General features: G+C 35.8%; 1 protein-coding gene and 1 long non-coding RNA gene across 5 annotated transcripts in view; one reads left to right on the top strand and one right to left on the bottom strand.

The window, feature by feature from the left end:
• Positions 1-19658, bottom strand: part of Supt3h (SPT3 homolog, SAGA and STAGA complex component) — a 241546-nt gene that overhangs the window by 92632 nt on the left and 129256 nt on the right. For all 4 annotated transcript variants that reach the window (XM_042672007.1, XM_042672005.1, XM_042672004.1 and 1 more), the window contains exons 4-5: positions 5201-5287; positions 2046-2136 (exon numbers count right to left, since the gene is read on the bottom strand). In XM_042672007.1, coding sequence (XP_042527941.1) covers positions 2046-2136; positions 5201-5287 — 178 coding nt within the window. The remainder of the gene's footprint in view (positions 1-2045; positions 2137-5200; positions 5288-19658) is intronic.
• On the top strand, positions 5206-15675 carry LOC122101610. Its single transcript, XR_006146394.1, has 3 exons — positions 5206-5300; positions 5866-5871; positions 15665-15675. It is a non-coding gene; the product is annotated as an uncharacterized LOC122101610 (long non-coding RNA).

Below are 19658 nucleotides of genomic sequence, written 5' to 3'. Positions count from 1 at the left end.
AAATCATTCATTCTTATTACAAACTGACAGAATAGAATCAAATAATTACCACAGTAAGGATGAAAGGGCTTACTAGAATCCTTTATAAAGAGGGAAGGTTCTTGGATTAGTGTATCAGTGCATCATTATCAATGTACTTGGATATGCACTTAATAATTTGACAGGTTTTCAGTCACTATTTCTTTGAGCATTGTTACATTCTCTCTGGTCTTTTTTCTTGCCTTTTGATGTACACAGTATGCATATACTAATGTAAGTTAATGGTGTTCCATATTCCTCTGAAGCCTTGTTAATTTTTCCTTGGCCCTATAAATATATTACATTTTCTTAAAAATCTTTTTTTTATTTACTCTATGATCTTAAAACTATGTTTAAACATTTTAAATGATAGTATTTAACATACAATTAAATGTATTTCTCCGGGGAAACCTGTCAAGCTCCTTACACAGTCATTTTAGAAGTCATATTTAGGGATAGATATGTCTCATCTGAGTATGTACCTTATGACTTATGCCAACTAATCTATAAGAAGTTTTAGTATACTTTTTACAAGACATAAAAATTAGAACCTTTGATGAAGATAAAAAACGTTTTAAACATGTTTAAAAATGATTAAGAAGATGGCATCAAACCAACATGATGTCATTGGACAGCTAAACTGCAGTCTTAGCACTCTGAGCTTGTGTTGAAAATCAGCACCTATAAACTATTCAGTGGTAGGCATGTATCAAGTGTTTTCACTAAATTAAGTTGAATTCTCATAAGATTCCACATTTTAAGCAGTATAATTTCTTTCTGATATACAAGAACACTAAAATAAATAAAGACAAACAATAGCAACAACTAAAAAGAAATGAGAACATAAATAAGAAATTAGGTACCACGTAGAGAAAGCAAAGATCTGGGAATGATTGGAACACAGGTCTATTTTGGTCCTATATTCTTTATGTATACCAAAGAGGAAACATTAAAATTTATCTGCAGAACTATTTTCCATGTACTAAGTTCTATGAGAATTGCTAATATAATAGGTGACAGTGTGTAATAAATTTGTTTGTAATATTTTATGTAAGGGGATTTCATGATGAATGTAACTAGTTCTCTTTCAAAGTTTACTTACTCTAGTTTTCTGAAGTTCTTCTTAATGGATGCCATTACATAATGTCTGTTATTAATAAAAACACATTATTTCTAAAAAGTATATAAATTAAATAAGTTCTACACTTTAAACTGATCAATACTTTGATTTAGTAAGCATTTTTAGTACTTACATATTTGCAGCTTAGCAGTTTGATTTTGCAACATTAGTATTTTTTCCTAAACATTCTAAAATAAAGAACTGAGTTGCTAAGTCAGAGAAGGAAAGTTTTCTACTTCGTATTATGACTTTTGTTAGATTTTTAAACAACACAGGAATAACAGACTAGAATGAGGTAACTTTATATCATTAATCATATCAGATTCTTTTTATGGTAAATTACCAAAATCTACATGAGCCAGTTTCTAAACTATATAATATTTCTGGCTCCCTTCATCCACCACAGAAAAATTCCACTTACAAAAATCAGTTATGCACTCAATCATCACAATTTTTATGGTTTCATAATATAGTATACATTATTAACAGAAAGAATTAAAATACCAAGTTCATATGAAGTAAAAAGATTAAACTGTGTACATACATATTTATGTATATATTCGATAGTTACTTTAAATACTTTAATTTCAAACATTACTACACATTCATTCAGATATATATCGACATATACAAAAACACATATGTGTATATATGTATAGAGATAGATAGACAGATAGATAGATGGATAGATAGATGTGTGTGTGTGTGCATTTGTATACATTGAACCTCATGTATTCTACCCCTCGAGCCATGCCTGAAGTGCTTTTGTGCGATGTGGAACTCCAGATCCTCCTGCCTCTGCCTCCAAGTGGTTCTATGGGTTTATCTACATTGACAATGAAAAATTGTGTCATCTAGCATAAGTATGTCATCAGCTCTTGTTTATTCAGTGCTTTGTTTTGGTTACCTTCTAGAAGATCATCCTCATCAATGCCTTTGACAATCTTTGATTTGTAGTCTCGGATAAACATGTACTTTAAAAGTCTTCTAAGTTTTTTCTGTTAAAAATATGAAATGAGAAAATGATATACATATTTATACTGATAAGGAATATTGTGATAACTAATTTTATTAAACTCTACTTGAGCATCACTGAGAGAAATATAGAAATCACTAATACACTGAAATCAAAATGTGATCATCAAGTTAAACATAATAAAAACAAAAGTATTGTAGCTATACAAGTATTTATAACAGCACTTTTCTCTAATCCGGACTTTCCTATATTATAATAATTATTTTATGGTATGTCTTAAGAGTTTAAAAGTATTCCAGAGTTTTTGATAAATATCACATTCCCCATACTGATTACTTATGCTGTTGAATTATGTATATAGTTTTCAGATAAAATTTTATTTAAAATGATTTATAAACATCTAGACAATGAGTTCATAACAAATGCTTTTCAAAGGCAAGTAATGGCTTTCCTATAGTTTTGTGAGAATATTTATATTAATCAATTAATTAGAGACTAAGTCTGACTATATAATCCAGGCTGGCTTCAAACTTGTGATCCTCCTGACTCAGCTTCCAGAAGTTTGGGATTACAGGTACACCCTATTATGCTTGGCTTCTGGGAATCTACCTTTTCACTAGAAGAGTTCATTTATATGTGCTATTTCAGGAAAACAGTCTATAATCTAGGGAACATTGTTTTGAAACTCATAGTTAGGTTTTAATAATGGCCTACTTTGCAGCTTGTTTTAGGAGAGCCCAATATGATTTTACTACAAACCTGATGGGTAACCCTATGCAGTTTGTTCTCTGCTTACACCAAGAAAGTACTGTCTCTGGTTTCTGACCTTTAGGTTTATGATTTCTCATCATAGCTGAAACATATATTGCACCTTAAAAGGCTGTGTGTGTGTGTGTGTATTCATTTATGCTTGGCCTGGGACTTGAACTCAGTGCCTGGTGGCTGTTCCTCAGTCTCTTTGTGCTCAAGGCCAGCACTCTAGCACTAGAGCCACAGTGCAACTTCCAGCTTTTTCTGAGTAGTTTATTAAAGATAAAAATCTCATGCACTTTTCTGTCCCGGCTGGCTTTGACCGGCAATCCTCAGAACTCAGCCTCCTGAGTAGCTAGGGTTATAAGCATGAGCCACCAGTGCCTAGCTCATTTAATATTTTTGATAGACCTGAAAGAGGAAAAATGTAATCACAAGGAAACCAAGGTTAAAAAAAAAAAAGTACTGGGAACTCAGCAGGGCCAGAAGTAGAACATGACCTGTGCATCTCAGTTTTCACTTGTAAAACAAGAAAAGAGCATGGGCACATGCCTGTGTGGGGATTCTGGAGAAAGCATGGGAAGCTGCTTAGTGTGGTGTACAACACAGCAGGCTGTGAGGAATGCTGGAGTACAACTACAGCTATTAAGGAAACATTCCTGCCCAAAGAACTTTTGCCACTTTTTTTTCTCTTTGCTCTGATTCCATTTGGCATTTTAATTTTTTTTGTCTGATATTTTATTTATGCAAGCCATTTTAAATTCTTTTTGGATGGCATATAAGTAAAATTATAAGAAAATGGGTGACTATCATTCTGGTAGAGTGCTCTATCTAAATAGCTTGTGTTGTGCATTCCTAAAGTTTCTGTAGAATGAAGGTTTTGGCTTCCCCAACAGGGCACGAAGAAGAGTCGGTGTGAACTATTAAATTCAATCATTTTACCTCTACTGGTGAAAAAAATTGACAAGATATTCTGCTTGTTCCCCAGCTGTCTTCTTCAGACAGCTCAAGGGCCTTCTTTTTGCCTACAGCAACAATACTCCTTCTACACCACATGCTGTGATGGAGTCCTTGAGGTCTATTGCTCTTCAAGAATGCCTCAAGTATTCAATAAATGTCACCAAGTCTTGCAAACTCTTCCTCACTATGCTCTCTGAATTCATTTTTCCGGTTTCCAGAGCTACCATACTAATCATTCTTTGTCCTAATTGGTAATAGAGCATTTTGGTTAGCCTCCTTCCATTACCCATTCTACTTAGGCCTGCATGAACCTTACTGTAGTCAGAAGCTTCCACTTCAACATTCAGCCTCTACATCTAATCATAAAACCTTAAAATTCTGTCTTAAAAAATGCATCTTCAGATCAGCCAGATTTACTACCATAGATCATAAGCTTCTTGATTTAAAGCTATAAATCATGTCTTGATAGTAAAGACATTGTTTTTTCTTTTATATATCCTTTTTATCAACTAAGAGTTGATTGAAGCCAGGGGTGCTAGTAGCTCACGCCTGTAATTCTAACTATGCAGGAGACTGAGATCTGAGGATCACAGTTTGAAGCCAGCCAGGGCAGAAGAGTCCATGCGACAATAAACTACCCAGAAAAAGCTGGAAGTGGTGCTTTGGCTCAAGTGGGGTAGAGCACTAGACTTGAGTAAAAGAAAGCAAAAGAAGCTCAAGGACAGTGTGTCCAGGTCCTGAGTTCAATCAAACTCCAGGACCAGAAAAAAAAAAGGTTGACTAAAACATGTAAAATAATATAAACTATTTTAGCTAGCTTTTCATGGAAAATTGATGAAATTAGACACAAACACCAATTTTATATTTTAATACCAAGAGATAAGAGACTAAGAAACATACCAAAAATTAGAAATTATAGTGTCTTCATGATTTTAAATATTCATCTTGACTTCTTTCTTTTCTATAAACCAGTGTTACAGAGAGGAAACTTTGTAAAGTTCAATTACCATATGAAATTCTGTAATTATGTTGATGTTAAGGTTCACAATGAGCAGACAAATAAGTATATCACTGAGGCAATACACCATACAGTCAATATCTATTGAACACTAATTAGTAATGAAAATGTCATCAGACAAGTAGAGATTACCCAGGATTGTTGGCAGCTTTTTGTCTAAGTGCTATTTACCCAGGTAAAAACAAATATCCATTCCTTTGTAGTAAACGTAGTTTGTTTTGTAACTATGAACACTGAACTTTTCATCAATGATCATGATTCCAATTTGAATACGATATATCAAAGGAACATAGTTTCCTCATGTAAATTCAATTAAGCTACAGGCCTAGCACCTAACATGGTGACATTGTTTTGTTACCTTATCTTTTCGTATCAAGAACAGAAGATCTTCAGCAGAGATTACTCTTGCTCCCCTCAGCTGGGAAACTTCAGCAGCTTGCTGCAACTAACAAAGGAAAGTCAGGATATTTTTCCCAGTAATATAAATTAAACACAGTATAATCATGATTCTCAAGAGAGAGAAATATACTAAGAGTTAAAAACCTTGAGGAATAATCCAGTGATTACAAAATTGCTTTTAAAAGCAAAATGTCCTATTTTGAGATATTCTAAAAAATGCAATTAAATTACCTCACAAGCCCACCTGTAACTGATATAACAAACAGATATCCTTGATTTCTCTAATGCAAAATAAAAATCATACACAGCTTCCAGAAATACATTAATGCACCTGAAAATAATTTTATGAAATTTTATCCTTCCTATCCATGTGAGCAATGGTTTCACTCAGTATCACTAGTTGAATAAGTATATTATTAATCTGAGCTCCCATGCTGGTATGATTTGAAATAGGCCCATTCAGAACTTAAAAGATCAACAAAAACAGTAGCTGTTTCTAATATCCAAAGGAAAAAAAATACTTTCAGTTTTGGCAAGTCTTCAGTGGTTAAAGGATTCAGTCCATAAATCATAATACTGGACTGCATTAATTTCTTTCCACACTAATCATATGCACACAAAAAGTTAACTGTATCTGGACTGTCCAATACAAAACATACTGCATGAAAAGTTAGATTCCCCCTGAAATGTTCATCTGGTCTTTTCTTTATCTACAGAGTTAAGAGTTTTTAGGAATTCAGAAGCCCTAGAAACACAATCTTACTTGAAAATGACCTGGAAAATAAAAGAATGTGAAAAACGATAGTTGTATTTTTTTGGCAAAGGCAAACTCAGCTTCTTATTTTGATTAGTTGGAAGGAACATAAAATACGTCCATCTGAAAAAAATAAAGATGCTGGAGAAAAACACTACAAAAAAATGTTCCAAATTTGATCAAACCATGCTGATTGCAACAAACCAATTCTATCCAACATAAACTATTCCAAAAATATTTACATATAAAAGCTGTTCTTGAAGGCACCCTTCTTGGAAAGGAACAAATCTAACACACATTCTTGAGTTAATCTTTTAAAAGTGACATGCTGCCATCTTAACAATTATATGAAATTAAATAGCACATTTGTACTAAAGAAATTCTGCTTGAATATTTAAGCAATTTTGCAAAGTTAGCTTCAAATGTTCTTTAAATACACAGACTACAAAATAGACTATAAACCTCCCTATGTGTCAGCTTTACCACTGATTTCCTGGATACTGGTGGTTGGTATATAAACATAATTCTACCTAAATATAGAAATTTAAATTTAACTGTGGACCATTTAAAAGGAAATCTTGGGGGAAAAGTTTTTTAGAAGATGATGCATCTACTCAAAAAGAAACCTGACAGTTTTCAGCAAGCCTGAGCACATTTTTTCTAAAGTCTGAAAGTATATTAGGAAACGTACTTTTATATCCCTTTTCAATTAAAAACATTTATATCACAGTCTAAAATACATGTGATTAGTGTGGAGAAGAACCTGAGTTACTTATGCATCAGTGTAGACACACAGAGAGAAATCCGGAAACACTAAATTACTCAATTTTTTTTCTTAAATGAAGAACGGAGATAATCTGGAGGTCCCAAACCACTACACAAGGCATAAGCAATTTTTCTTATGCTGAGTAAGAACATTAGAAACAGGCATTCCTAAACACTTTTCCCAGTTAAACCCTGGTTTACCCATACTACAGATAATTTCTCTCCAGATATAACACTCTACAAAATGTCACTTCTCAAACACATTAACCAGAAAAAGAATGACAATGGAAAATACAGAACAGTTCTACATTTAAATCACCTTTTCAATACCAGTTGTCATCTTTAGTAGGAAAAGTCTAAAATTTTTATTTTTATTATCTGATTTTCTAATTCTCTTAACCATTATAATGCCCTGACTGGCACTGGCATTGAGTACTCTCTCAGATGCCTTGGCTCTGCCCAGTTCATGTGTGGGAAATCAAAATATCTCTGTGTGACTTCATTAGGACCTGTCAGTTCTGGTGGGAATCCATGCTCCCAAATCACCTTTCCCACTCTGATCTTTTGTTCTCTACAGGGGGGGGGGGGGGGTTCATTGGATAATGAATGTAATACATACTAATACATATATTACCCACTGGCTTATAAATTCGAATACATATATTATCAACTGGCTTATAAATTCTTTTTAGCTAGGTCTGCATGCAAAATCCTCTTTCTATAAGATTACTGTAAAGAACAGAATAGAGACTTTGGCAGCACAGATTGACATACTATGCAGCTTAAGATCTGCATATTTAATACAAAAATAATACCAGGACTAGAAAACCAGTGTCACAATGTTCTTTAAACCTTTAGTGTCAAAGAAAGTTGATTCTGTTTTCTAAGAAATATTTCATTTTAATTCATGAATATTCTAATTTATTATTTACTGCAATCAGTCAAATATTTCTGGAAGTACTGGAAAAAGTACATTATTTCACACACACACACACACACACACGCACACGCACACACACACGCACACAGACTTTGAACCCAGGGCTTGTGCATGCTAGGCAGGCAGCTCTCCCACTTGAGTCACATTCATAGCTCTGAAGTATATTTGCATTCTCTTTCAGGTGATCCGTAGTTTTGGCTATTAATAATTAGCAGTCTCACTAGTAATAATAGCTATTATATACTGGGCACTTAATACACACGGGGCACTGGGTTATGGTTCTTATAAGTACTAAATTGCAATTTTAAAAATTGTATGTAAGTTTAAATGTATTTAACACTTAAATCTGCCTAAGTTCCATAAAGCTGGACTCCAATGCCTGCCACCACTATTGATCACATTCAATGCTTTTAGTTGCTCCATATTTAAAATAGCATAGTATATATTTCAGCTTTAACTTTTATTATGAAAGGCGAACAAGACTTAGATCTTGGATTTAATTATCTTCTTTTTCTCCTCTTGATTGTACCTTTAAATTACAAAATTTTTAAATGAAAAACCAATGTCAAACATTACAATTAGATAATACTGAAAGTAGCTTGGCCATGATAAGCAAATTTCTTTTTACTCTGTTTTTTTTTTTTTGGTTTTCCTTGTAGTTAATAATTACGTCGTTGCTTTCCACCTTATGTTTCTGTGACTCCAATACTTCACAGTGGATCTTCAACATGTAGACTAAGGGAGCATTCAAACATCCTTTGACTCTTGTTTTAGATCATTATTCACCTCATTAAATGGTTTTGTTGTTTTTTTAAATTTTTTTGTATGTCGTGTGGCTTGAACCCTGGGCCTGGGCACTTTCCCTCAGCTCTTTAGCTCAAGACTAGCATTCTACCACCTGAGCCACAGTGCCACTTCCAGTTTTCTGGTGGTTTATTGGAGATAAGAGTCTCACCAACTTTCCTGCCCAGGCTGGCTTTGAACTGCAATCCTCAGACCTCAGCCTCCTGAGTAGCTAGGATTACAGGCATGAGCCACCAGTACCTAGCAATGGTTATTCTTAGATGACGAAACACATTATCTGGAAGTTCCCATATTGGTTCTGGAGTGTAGTTCTAATTGCTGCTTTAAATCCTTATCTACCAAAATCAACATCTGTGTCACCCTGGAGTCAGCGTGTTTTGGCTGTTTTTCTTGTGTATGGGCATGTTTTCCGGTTCATACATTTAAGTCATCTGTAATTTTATCTGAGATAGCAGGGCTGATACACAGGCCCCTGGATTGCTATAATCCTTTAAAGAATAATTGTTCTTTTTGTACTTAAATAAAATGAATTCAAACTGAAATATGTATTTACCTTCTCTGTGGTAGGCTGCAGCTGAAATGAGCTCTGACAGAGCTGACATAGAGCTGACAGATAGCTGAACAAGGGAGGGTCCCTTGGGAATAAATTAACACCTATATGCCTGCAAAGGTATTTATGCTCCCCTTACTCATCATACTCAATTGATGATCTGGATGAAAATAGAATTCAAGGTTAAATATCATTTTCTACTAGAAGTTTGTGTGCATGTATATGTGCATGTGTATGTGCATGTGTGAGCTCCAGTCCTAAGGTTTGAACTCGACCTGGCCACTGTTTTAAGCATTTTTGCTCAAGACTAGTACTCTACTAGAGATGCAGCTCCACATCCAGCTTTTTGTTGTTTATTTGGAGATAACGAGTTTCATGGACTTTCCTGCTTGGGCTGGCTTTGAACTTCAATCCACAGATCTCAGTCTCCTGAATAGCCAGGATTATAGGCAAGAGCCACCAATGTTTAGCTTATTTTCTCCTAGGATTTTAAAAACATTGCTCTACTGTCTTCTAGTATAAAAGGTTGGTATTGAGTACTCTTTGTAGTTTGATTCCAAAGCCTTTGTATGACTTTTTCCTCCTTGGAAGAATGTCTATTATTGCTCTCATATCTCAGATTCTAAAATTTCATCATGCAGTGGCTTGATAAAAGTCTTTCTCATATATTCTGTTGGGGACTCATAGAGATACTATAGGCTATGCATTCCTACTTTTTACATCTGGAAATTTTGGGGGATTACTCTGAAATTTTCCTTCCTTCTGCTTTCTAGGTTCTTCCTGTATGGAGTTGGCCCTGGAATCTCTGATCCTACAGACCATTTTTTAGTTAAACTCTCCAAAGCATAATTCTATCCTGCCAGTATTGTGAGAGCAGCTGATTACCCTATGGTTGAGATAGGATATTAGGATAAAAATCATGCCTTTAACTTTCAACACATCTTTCTGTCTTTTAGTCTTTCCAAAACTTAGAGAGCACTGTTTTTCCATTTTTCAAGTTGTTACTTCCTTTGCTATTTCTATCTACTTTAAGCTACCAGATTTATTCTAACATCTCTTACCTGCTATTTAATACTCTTCTTTTTTTCTTTGTCTTTGCAAGTTGGTTTTTTAAGTTTACTTTGCTATGATTCACTGGGGTCTGGAGAGAATTTTAACGTAAGACATGCTGTATCAGAGGCTGTAACACTGTAACATTAGTAACACTGAATTAATGTACTAGACTGTTCCTTGTGTTCTCTGTATTATTTCACTCAACAACTCATGACAAATATGTGTCATCCACACATAAAAAACTGTAATACTAAGTAATAAAAGCTCAAAATCTGGCCACTGGTCTCTTCCATGCTATTTCTTATTTAAATAGGGGAAAACATGACTAAATCAAACCTTATATTACAGAGAAAAAGCTATCCATAAAACGTTTATATTTGTTTTCCGTTTATATGGTACTGAGGAATTGAACCCAGGGCTTCATGCATGCTATGCAAGCACTCTACCACTAAGACACGTACACCATCTTGACAATAAAAATAATTTTAAAAATTCATATATGGTCCCCAACTTTCAATGTACATCCTATGATTTTCAAAGGTCATAATGGTGTGGAAGCACTATCAGTGTGAACTGTGTTTGATATTTCTACCTCTCTGCAGGTTTGCCTATGTGGTTCTATTCTATGCTGGTGCTGGACAATAGGAGAAAGATACATTGTTCAGCTTTGAAACCATGGGAGGAACATCTGACAGCTTATTGAGTGGCTAAGCTATGCTTTAAGGATCACAGTTCAAAGCCAGACTGGAAAAGTCTGTCTCCAATTAACCAGCATAATGGCATATTGGAGGATGGCTCAAGTGGTGGAGTGTCAGATATGAGAGAAAAGGCCAAGTAAAAGACTTGAGTTCAAGTAGCTGTACCAATACACACACACACACACACACACACACACACACACACACACACACACACACACAAGCTGAACATTCTGATCTTCAGTTCTTCAATCAGAAACTAATGGGAGATAAATACAACATGAACTCCCAAAAAACTTCCTGTTTCTATATTCTGATTCCAGTATGTAACGCTGGGCATAGTTTGCTTTTGGTTCTATAATTAAGTATTTATGTCAAGGAGAGAAGAAAACCCCTACAAAACTCCCGAGAAGCAGTAGCACAATTTGGTGAATTGGGCCTCAGAGTCAGCCAGAGCAGTGGAAGCAACAACCGGCCCAAATAACCATGGACCATGGAAGGACACAGTGTCAGACTGGGCTCTTATTTAGTATTAATGGCTTATTTTACCACAATGTTTGCCAGGGTACAAACAGTACACATGATGTCCTATCCAATAGTACCAGATACCTGTGAAAGCCAAAAGCGGTCGCAAAATGGGATTATGGTGCTGTAGCTCCTGCTACACAAAAGAGATCAGTCTCTACTTCCCATCTGTCCTCTGCTTTTACCATTTTTTAAATACAGATAATTTGTATATATTCCCACTTAGTTTGAGAAAGTACTGTTTATTCAAATTTTGTATCCAAAGACTGCTTGCATAGGAAAAGTAATATATGTTATATATAGTATTTTTCAAATTGCATGTAGTATATGTAAAACTGAATGAAAAGTGAGGTATCTTATGCCCAAATGTAAGTCCCACATTTCACTATCAAGCTTTTAAGCCCAAGAAGATAACCTTCAGATCATATTACACTCAGGCCACTGTAAAGACAAATGAAATAATGTAGTGCAGATAAATACTTTGTAAGCATAAGATACTTCTTAGGAATCCCCCATTCTTGTTAAAGAAACAGTGATACAGCTAAGTATAGTTAAGAAAAAGTTTCCACTGAAAGCTCAGTAGGTGAGGAACATGTTTAGCTTTACTTATTAAAACCAAAATCAGGATATTATTATGAGATTCATACAAATCAGCATATAATTACCCAGCAATATTCACATCGTCAAATTCTGAGAGGGTAAATAGCACAGAGAAGACAGGACCCAAGATCCTTCAAAGATAAAAGCAAGATGTCCCCAGCCTTCCAAGATCCTTACTAACTCAAGCAAAGTGAGAGATGTAGTCCCTCTCTTTCCATTGTGCACCATGGGTAGCTTGTATGATATCAGCACTATCATTCTACTTTGCAAAGATCTCATCACGAGGAGAAGACTCCCCTTCCAGAAGGAAACTCTCTATCAATACGTATGCAAATTACATAAATTGGCAATTAGGCAAAAGCCAGTTAACATTATCAACCATATGGCAAGTATAGGGAAACAGGCACAGGAACTAAAGGACGAAGGCTAAGGACTATTGAATGTTACTCTGGTTCTGTGTACATGTGGTTCATAATTAAATGTGCTGGAAACCACTAATACATCAAGACAAACAAACCTTCTGTAGTATACAGAAGGCCAGACCTTCAAACAGTACAGTAGATGAAGCCAAAATGAAATAGATGGCATGGATCTGGAAGATGAAGATTCAGATGGGTGAGTGCAGATTCATGTGGGTGAGTGCAGATACACGTACACACAGAGACAGACAGACAGTCTCTCTCTCTCTCTCTCTCTGTCTCTGTCTCTCTCTCTCTCTCCAGCATGGCCCTCTCTCCTCTTCCACCAAGTACACAGTTCAGGAGGGACACTCAAGAACGTTGAGGGAGGAAGAGGGCACCTGCTTATTCAGGCAGATCAGCCAAGTCAGCCTTGGCAACCAATGGGGTGACAGACACTGCAGCCGGATTTGCTTTCACATCCAAAAGTTCTATTACTTCTAACTAAACAATGATCCCTGGTTTATTCATTCAGTATTCATTCAGTATTCAGTTATTGAGCCTATAGGCTAGTCATGGGGTTGGAAACAGGAAATTACACTATTTTAAAGCAAAGCAAAAGAAGCAAGCAACCAACCAAACAAGAGGAAGGAAACAAAACAGTCTTTAACCTCACAAGAGCCTACAGACAGATTTTTAGTTAAAACATACAACCAATGACAGCAGATATTATTACAAAGTTTATTCTGAAATAAATCAATTGAATCCACTGATGTTGGGAACCTAAGAATTACAAAGTAAGTGTCATAATTTATGTATTATATTGCCAAGAGAACATTAAGCTAACACCACTGCAAACGTTACACAGAAAGGAAGCTTCATTAAGATGGTTATTATTGTTGCTGTGTTATTTGTGCTGCTGGGGATTGAATTCTGGGCTTTGCACATGCCAGGCAAATGCTCTACCACTCTACTGCATCACTAGCCCTTCTTTAAGGTTATTCATTATAAAAACAACTCTCAAAGACACTGTTAGAGATTAATATGTCTAAAATTAATCTTTGCTCATCTGGAGTTAATGCTCAGATACTAGCCATGATGAATATTTAGCCTAAAGGTAAATCAGATTTTTACCTCCTAGTCTTTAATGAGGATTTTGAAAACAAAACAGACCAGAACCCTCAATTTTCAAATTTATCTGGCTGAATTTCAACTGATATATGTGGGTCTAGGATGCCTTTGAGACTGACCCCATATGGGATCATAGTATTGATTTATATGTATGTTTATCAATCAGGGGCTTGGAGGAAAACAGAATACTTAAACTGGATAAACAGAGGAAGAGTTTAAATACAGGAATATTTAAAAATCTGAGAGGCATGGTTAGGGAAACCACAGAAGAGCTAGTGTGGTGCCTCCCTAGTTCCTTGCTCCTAAGTCCAAAAAGAGCAGAGAAGCATTACTATATCTAGGCTTACAGAACAAGAGGAGGCAGCAGCTACCCCAAACTAAAATTGTAAATAAGTTGAGGGCTATAACACTCCCCCTGGTGCCTCTTACTGGCCAAACTCAATAAGAAAGCAGAGATAAGGCGAACCTCCCAGAATAAAGAAAAGATGAAGAAAGGTGAAAAAAAAAAAGGAAAAGAAAAAAAAAAAGAAAAAAGAATGGGAGCTATTGCCCAAAAGGAGATAGCCAATATCACACGAGTCTTCAGATTCACCAAGGACAACATCACAAGGCCACTTTCTCCCTAAACAGCTAAAGGTATTTTGCCTGCTTAAAAAATATTTCTGTTCAGACAACCTAAAAATAGAAATGGGTGAGAAGTATCCCTACCAAATAAACAATGTGGAAACTAGAAGACCTAGTAATTGTAATTCCAGGTTCCAAAACTTAATTTAAGAGGAGTAGCAATAACAAGAGTTAAGAAGAATAAATTAGCCTTTGTTGAAAGCACTATGAGATGCTTTCGTACTTTTTTTCTGACATACTTTTTTCCCAAATTATTTTCTTCTAATCTTTGCAAAAATGTTATAGGCTCGGAGATAATAGTGCTTCATAGATTTCTCACAGAGAAGAAGTATTTTCCAAATAAGAAACAGTAACTCAGAATTTTAAAAAGATAAAGATAGGATTTCAGAATTTCTGCTAGAAAATTATTGCTTATATCACTGTATTCCATAGATAGCTGATAACTAGTCTTTTAATATTTAATAGTTTCTTCAGGGAAACTAATATATATATGTGTGTATATATAGTAACTTTTTCAATCAGTTATGTTACAGGACTTTGACAAAATTAGCAATTTAGCCAGGTTCTGGTAGCTCACACCTATAATCCTAACTACTCAGGAGACTGAGATCTGAGGATTGAGGTTCAAAGCCGGCCTGAGCAGGAAAGTTTGTGAGACTCTTGTCTCTAATAAACCACTCAGAAAAAACTGGAAGTGGTACTGTGGCTCAAGTGGTACAGTGCCAGCCTTGAACATAAAGAGGCTCAGGAACAGCATGCAGGCCCAGGCCCTGAGTTCAAGCCCAGGACTGACCAAAAAAAAAAAAAAAATTACTAATATAGCTTTCTGGTGTTTTTAACAGTCTCTGATAATTTCCATAAATATTCCTGTTATACATATATGTTTCAGTTTTTGAAGTAGGGAAAGATTTTTCATATGGAGCAAAACAAATCTACTCTGAAAATGTGCATCAGATGTGATACTGGTTACATGACCTTGTACTAGGCAATTAATATCAATTACCTTCATGTCTCCATTTTTAATAGAATGTAATGACACTTGTATTTCAGGGCTTTGTGTCCATCCTTACAAAATTGTATATGTAAAATACCTATCATAGTTAATGATAATCAGGCTTTCAGAAATATTTGTTCCTGTGTATGCTTAGCACTCTCTGTCTACAAGGATCTAGTATATATAGTTAAAATGAAAAATGCTAGTATGCAACCTGGTGAGAACTCCATCTATCTTCTCCTTGCTAGTTAAGGGAAAGTAGGAGTAATTTTCAACAACTAACTAAATTCCAGTGTTACAGATGAGTAGACTCAATATTTATGCCACACGTTTATTTAATTTGCTTACTGTACTATCCTAGGCATATCATAAATATGAACTCAAAAAACTACCACAAACTATTTACTTTCATGACATTTCCAATAAATATTTACAAATTTCCAAATAATCATGAGTAGAAAACTCACTTTGCATTTTATTTGCTTTTCTAAAGGACACACACTTACTAAACACTATATGAAAATTAAGCAAGGAAGGAAATGAAAAGTCATAAAGATAAGAAAAGTAGAGGCTTATAGCAACTCCAGAACTGAGTGTGGGTGGCACAGGCCTGCAATCTCAGCACTGTAGAGGTAGAGGGAGGAGAATCACAAGCTTGAGACCAACCTAGGCTACATAGCAAGACTCTATCTCAAAATTAAACAAATAAACAAAAAGCAACAAACTAACAAAATATCAAAAGGCCAATATCTAAAACCTTGGTTCAAAAAGACAAAGATGTGAAAAAAATAAAGAAGTTAATCAACAAAACAATCCTAAGAGAAGAAGGAGTAGGGAGAATGCAGTCATAAAATTCAATGTGTACCCTACAAAATTAAGAAAATCAAGGGATGAGACAGGATTGGGAGGACCCAGGGAGAATGATAAGGGGTGACAGTGATCAAAATGCATTGGCTGCATAAACTGCTGCGTTAAGTGGAAACTAATTTGTACAATTACTTAAAGATAATTACAGGCCTGGGAAGGTGGCTCAGTGGTGGAGTGCTTGCCTTGCATGCATGAGGCCCTGGGTTCGATTCCTCAGCACCACAGAAGCAGAAAAAGCCGGAAGTGGTGCTGTGACTCAAGTGGTAAAACACTAACTAGCCTTGAGCTAAAGAGCTGAAGGACATTGCCCAGGCCCAGAATTCAGGCCCCACAACCAACAAAAAAAAGAGAAAACATTCCCAAAAGTAAAGAATATAAATTTTAGAATAAAGCCACTAAATGCTAAACACTAGGATTAAAAAAACGACAATATCAAGTCACATCTACATACTAAGTCACAAGCATTTCATTCTCAAAATATTGACATAATTCTTGATAGAACACAAAATAAAGTCCATCTGTCATTGGGCTTATTAATTTGTAGTCAGGAGATAATTAATAATGAGCAAATTAACATCTTGCAGGAATTCCTATGCCCAAATCAGAAGAGTAGGTAGAGTAAGGGCTGCGGGTATGGGTGTTGTGGGTTACTTCACATAAGGTGAGTACCAACCACTATCCAAGTACCTTTTGAACAGAACTAGAAGTAAGGGAAGAACCTTGTAGGTATATGGAAGAAAAACCTTATGGGTATATGAGAGAAAAACATGCCATGCAGTAGGGGAAAAGTGCAAAAGTTCTGGAGCAGGACTGTGCTTTCAAGTGTTGGAGGGAAGAAAGGAGGTTAAAATGTTCTAGGAGGGTAGTTAATATCAGAAAAGTAGCTCACATAGGATATACAGTATGCTCTATTAAAAATTCTAGATATTTGGTAACATTTCAGAATGCTGAGGACATGAGTCTAGCTTCTATGTCCTGCAAAGGAAACAGAAAATGTTTTTCTATTTTTCTATTTCCTTCTACTTTAACTCTGTTATACTAAAATAAATCAAATGTACAACTTTGAAAAACATGTTGAGGACAAAAGAATAGGCACTGAAAACATAAAGAAAAGGAAAACAGTCCACATGAAAAAGCTAAATGTCACCTCACCAACAACCCTGAACACCAACAAGGAATGAAGAAATGTCTTAAAATCCTGAAGTAACTTAACTCATAATCAAAAAGTTTTCACACAAAAGCAAAAAGGTGAAGGTACATTAGTATCAAACATGAAAATTATATGAAAATTCACCAGTCATAGACTCTTGTTGTGGAGCTAATGCAGAATATGTTCCACTAGAGTAAGGGGAAAAAATCATGTGTGTGTGTCCCTGGCTTGTGTCCAATGGGACAGAAAGGGTAGGAGGTCCCAGGGTGATAGATGTACAGGAAGCCTAAAGAACAACTTGTGGAACAAGCAGAAACAGAGTCTAGGAAAGGTAATCTTAAAATACATGAAGCTAAGCCCAGTGCTGGTGGCTCACACCTGCACCAGGAGGCTGAGATCTGAGGATTGTGGTTCAAAGCCAGCCCAAGCAGGAAAGTCTATGAGACTCTTATCTCTAATAAACCCCTCAGAAAACCGGAAGTGGCACAGTGGCTCAAATGGTAAGAGTGCTAGCCTTGAGCTGAAGAGCTGAGGGACAGCACCCAGGCCCAGAGCTCAAGCCCCACAACCAACAAAAGAAAAAAAAAAATACATGAAGTTAGAGAAATATTTTTATTTACATTGACAGGAGGTTCACATTTGTTCAGAAATAGATATGGATTACTTATAGATACATATGAAACTAAATAAAGAAGTGGGCTATAAAACAAAATTTTAAGCAAGTTGGCTTATGTATTCAGTGATTTCAGTCAGGTGAGAAGGTAAAAATGGTGATGTAACTGTATTGGGACCTTAGAGATTAAGAGATGCTACAACAACAAACAAACAAACAAACAAATAAACAAAGAGACTAGAGAAATGAAACAGGAAAAAAGACCTTGAACGTAGAGGACAATAGAATGCCAAAATGGATGGATGAGGATGGAAAAACAGGGATGATTTCAGAGAAAATATATCAACAGTTTGGCACATGATAGCCAGCTAGCTGAAGAAAACAGTAAGATTTCATCTTCAGTAGATGTTATGTAAGGATCAGAGAGCTATGCTTATCCATGGTTGAAAAATCCACACACAAAAAAACACACATTGAGGTTTCTAGTCTCCAAATACAACTCCAATGTCAGCTCCTCCTGGATTCATGCTTTAAGTAAACAATGGATGTTCTAGGACTACCTACATGGACAATAATGTAGTATCTCACAGGATCATCTTTACAGAGGGATTTGATACACAGGGGCACTGAGTCTACAAAGAAGAGAAACCTACTCTTCATCAGGATCCTGGCTGAGACACCACATGGCTTAGCTTCAAAGGCCACTGAACTATAACCATGTGAGACAGAGATCGTACATATGACCAACAGAACCCTCAGCTAAGCCAAGTCACTGAACCATAAGAAATAATGAAATCAGGTAGACTGTTAAGTAACAAGGAAAAAAATTTACACTTTTCTACGATGTTCTAGACCATAATGCATACAATGTTCGTTGATACAGGGAAGGCATCTATACTCAACAGGTGCTAAGGAATACCTCCATGGGGGCATGGCACCTTAGCTGAGGTCTGGGGCCTAAAAGATTATTGGCCTCTAGCCATTCAATAGGAACTCAGTTGTGGGAGAGTGGTCGAGGCTAGCATATCAGGTAGGTGGACAGCAGATCACAGACACTAGAGACTAGGAGAAACTAAGAGATGAGGCTGATCAAGAAGAAATAAGAATGAGCAAATGAGGACAGAGTACAATGCAATAGTCAACTCACAATAATGTTGGCCACTTATTTACAAAAATCAAAATTAATGTATTGTAATGGCACTTTCCAGACTAGGAAAACCACTTACAAGGACATTTCCAGGAAGAACATAAAATGCATAAAAATATAAATTACATGCTGTCACCTATCCAGCCATTGTTGCTTTTTAAATCTAAACATTTTCAGTCTTTTACCAACAGGACATTGCAAAAGTATCTGCAAATTCTCAGCACTCAGTAGCTACATCTTTCTAGGCTCCAAATTCCTCACTTGAAATAGGGGATAATAGTAACTACTACTCCTGAGGGTTATGAGATGATTATAGACTTCTACAGGAGATATCACAGTATGAAGGCATCGGGGTGTAAAGTTAAGAGATGAATGTAAAGCACATCTCCCAGAAATATTAACATTATATTAGAGCTATTAACATATTATAATATTAACATTAATATTAGAGAATAATTAAAACATTACTTTTATGTTAAAACATACACAGATTACGGCATAGCATAAACACTTTGAATTAGGTTTTATGATTAAAAAAAAAAAAGTAGCCAGGCATGTTAGCTTCTGACTGTAGTCCTACTTGCAAGGCTGACACCAGAGAACCATGGTTCGAAGCCAAGCTGCTTGAAACTCCTTCTCAAGTTTTATATATATGTAAAGTTGGGCGCTGGTGGCTCACGCTGGTAATCCTAGTTACTCAGGAAGCTGAGATCTGAGAATCACGATTCAAAGCCAGCCCAGGAAGAAAAGTCCGTGAAACTCTTATCTCCAATAAACCGGAAGTGGCGCTGTAGCTCAAGTGGT

This window comes from Dipodomys spectabilis, unplaced genomic scaffold (assembly GCF_019054845.1).
Source record: "Dipodomys spectabilis isolate Male_0828 unplaced genomic scaffold, ASM1905484v1 ptg000669l, whole genome shotgun sequence".
NCBI lineage: Eukaryota > Metazoa > Chordata > Mammalia > Rodentia > Heteromyidae > Dipodomys > Dipodomys spectabilis.
The sequence above is the reverse complement of the archived record's forward strand: the minus strand, read 5'-3'. Positions and strand labels throughout refer to the sequence as shown.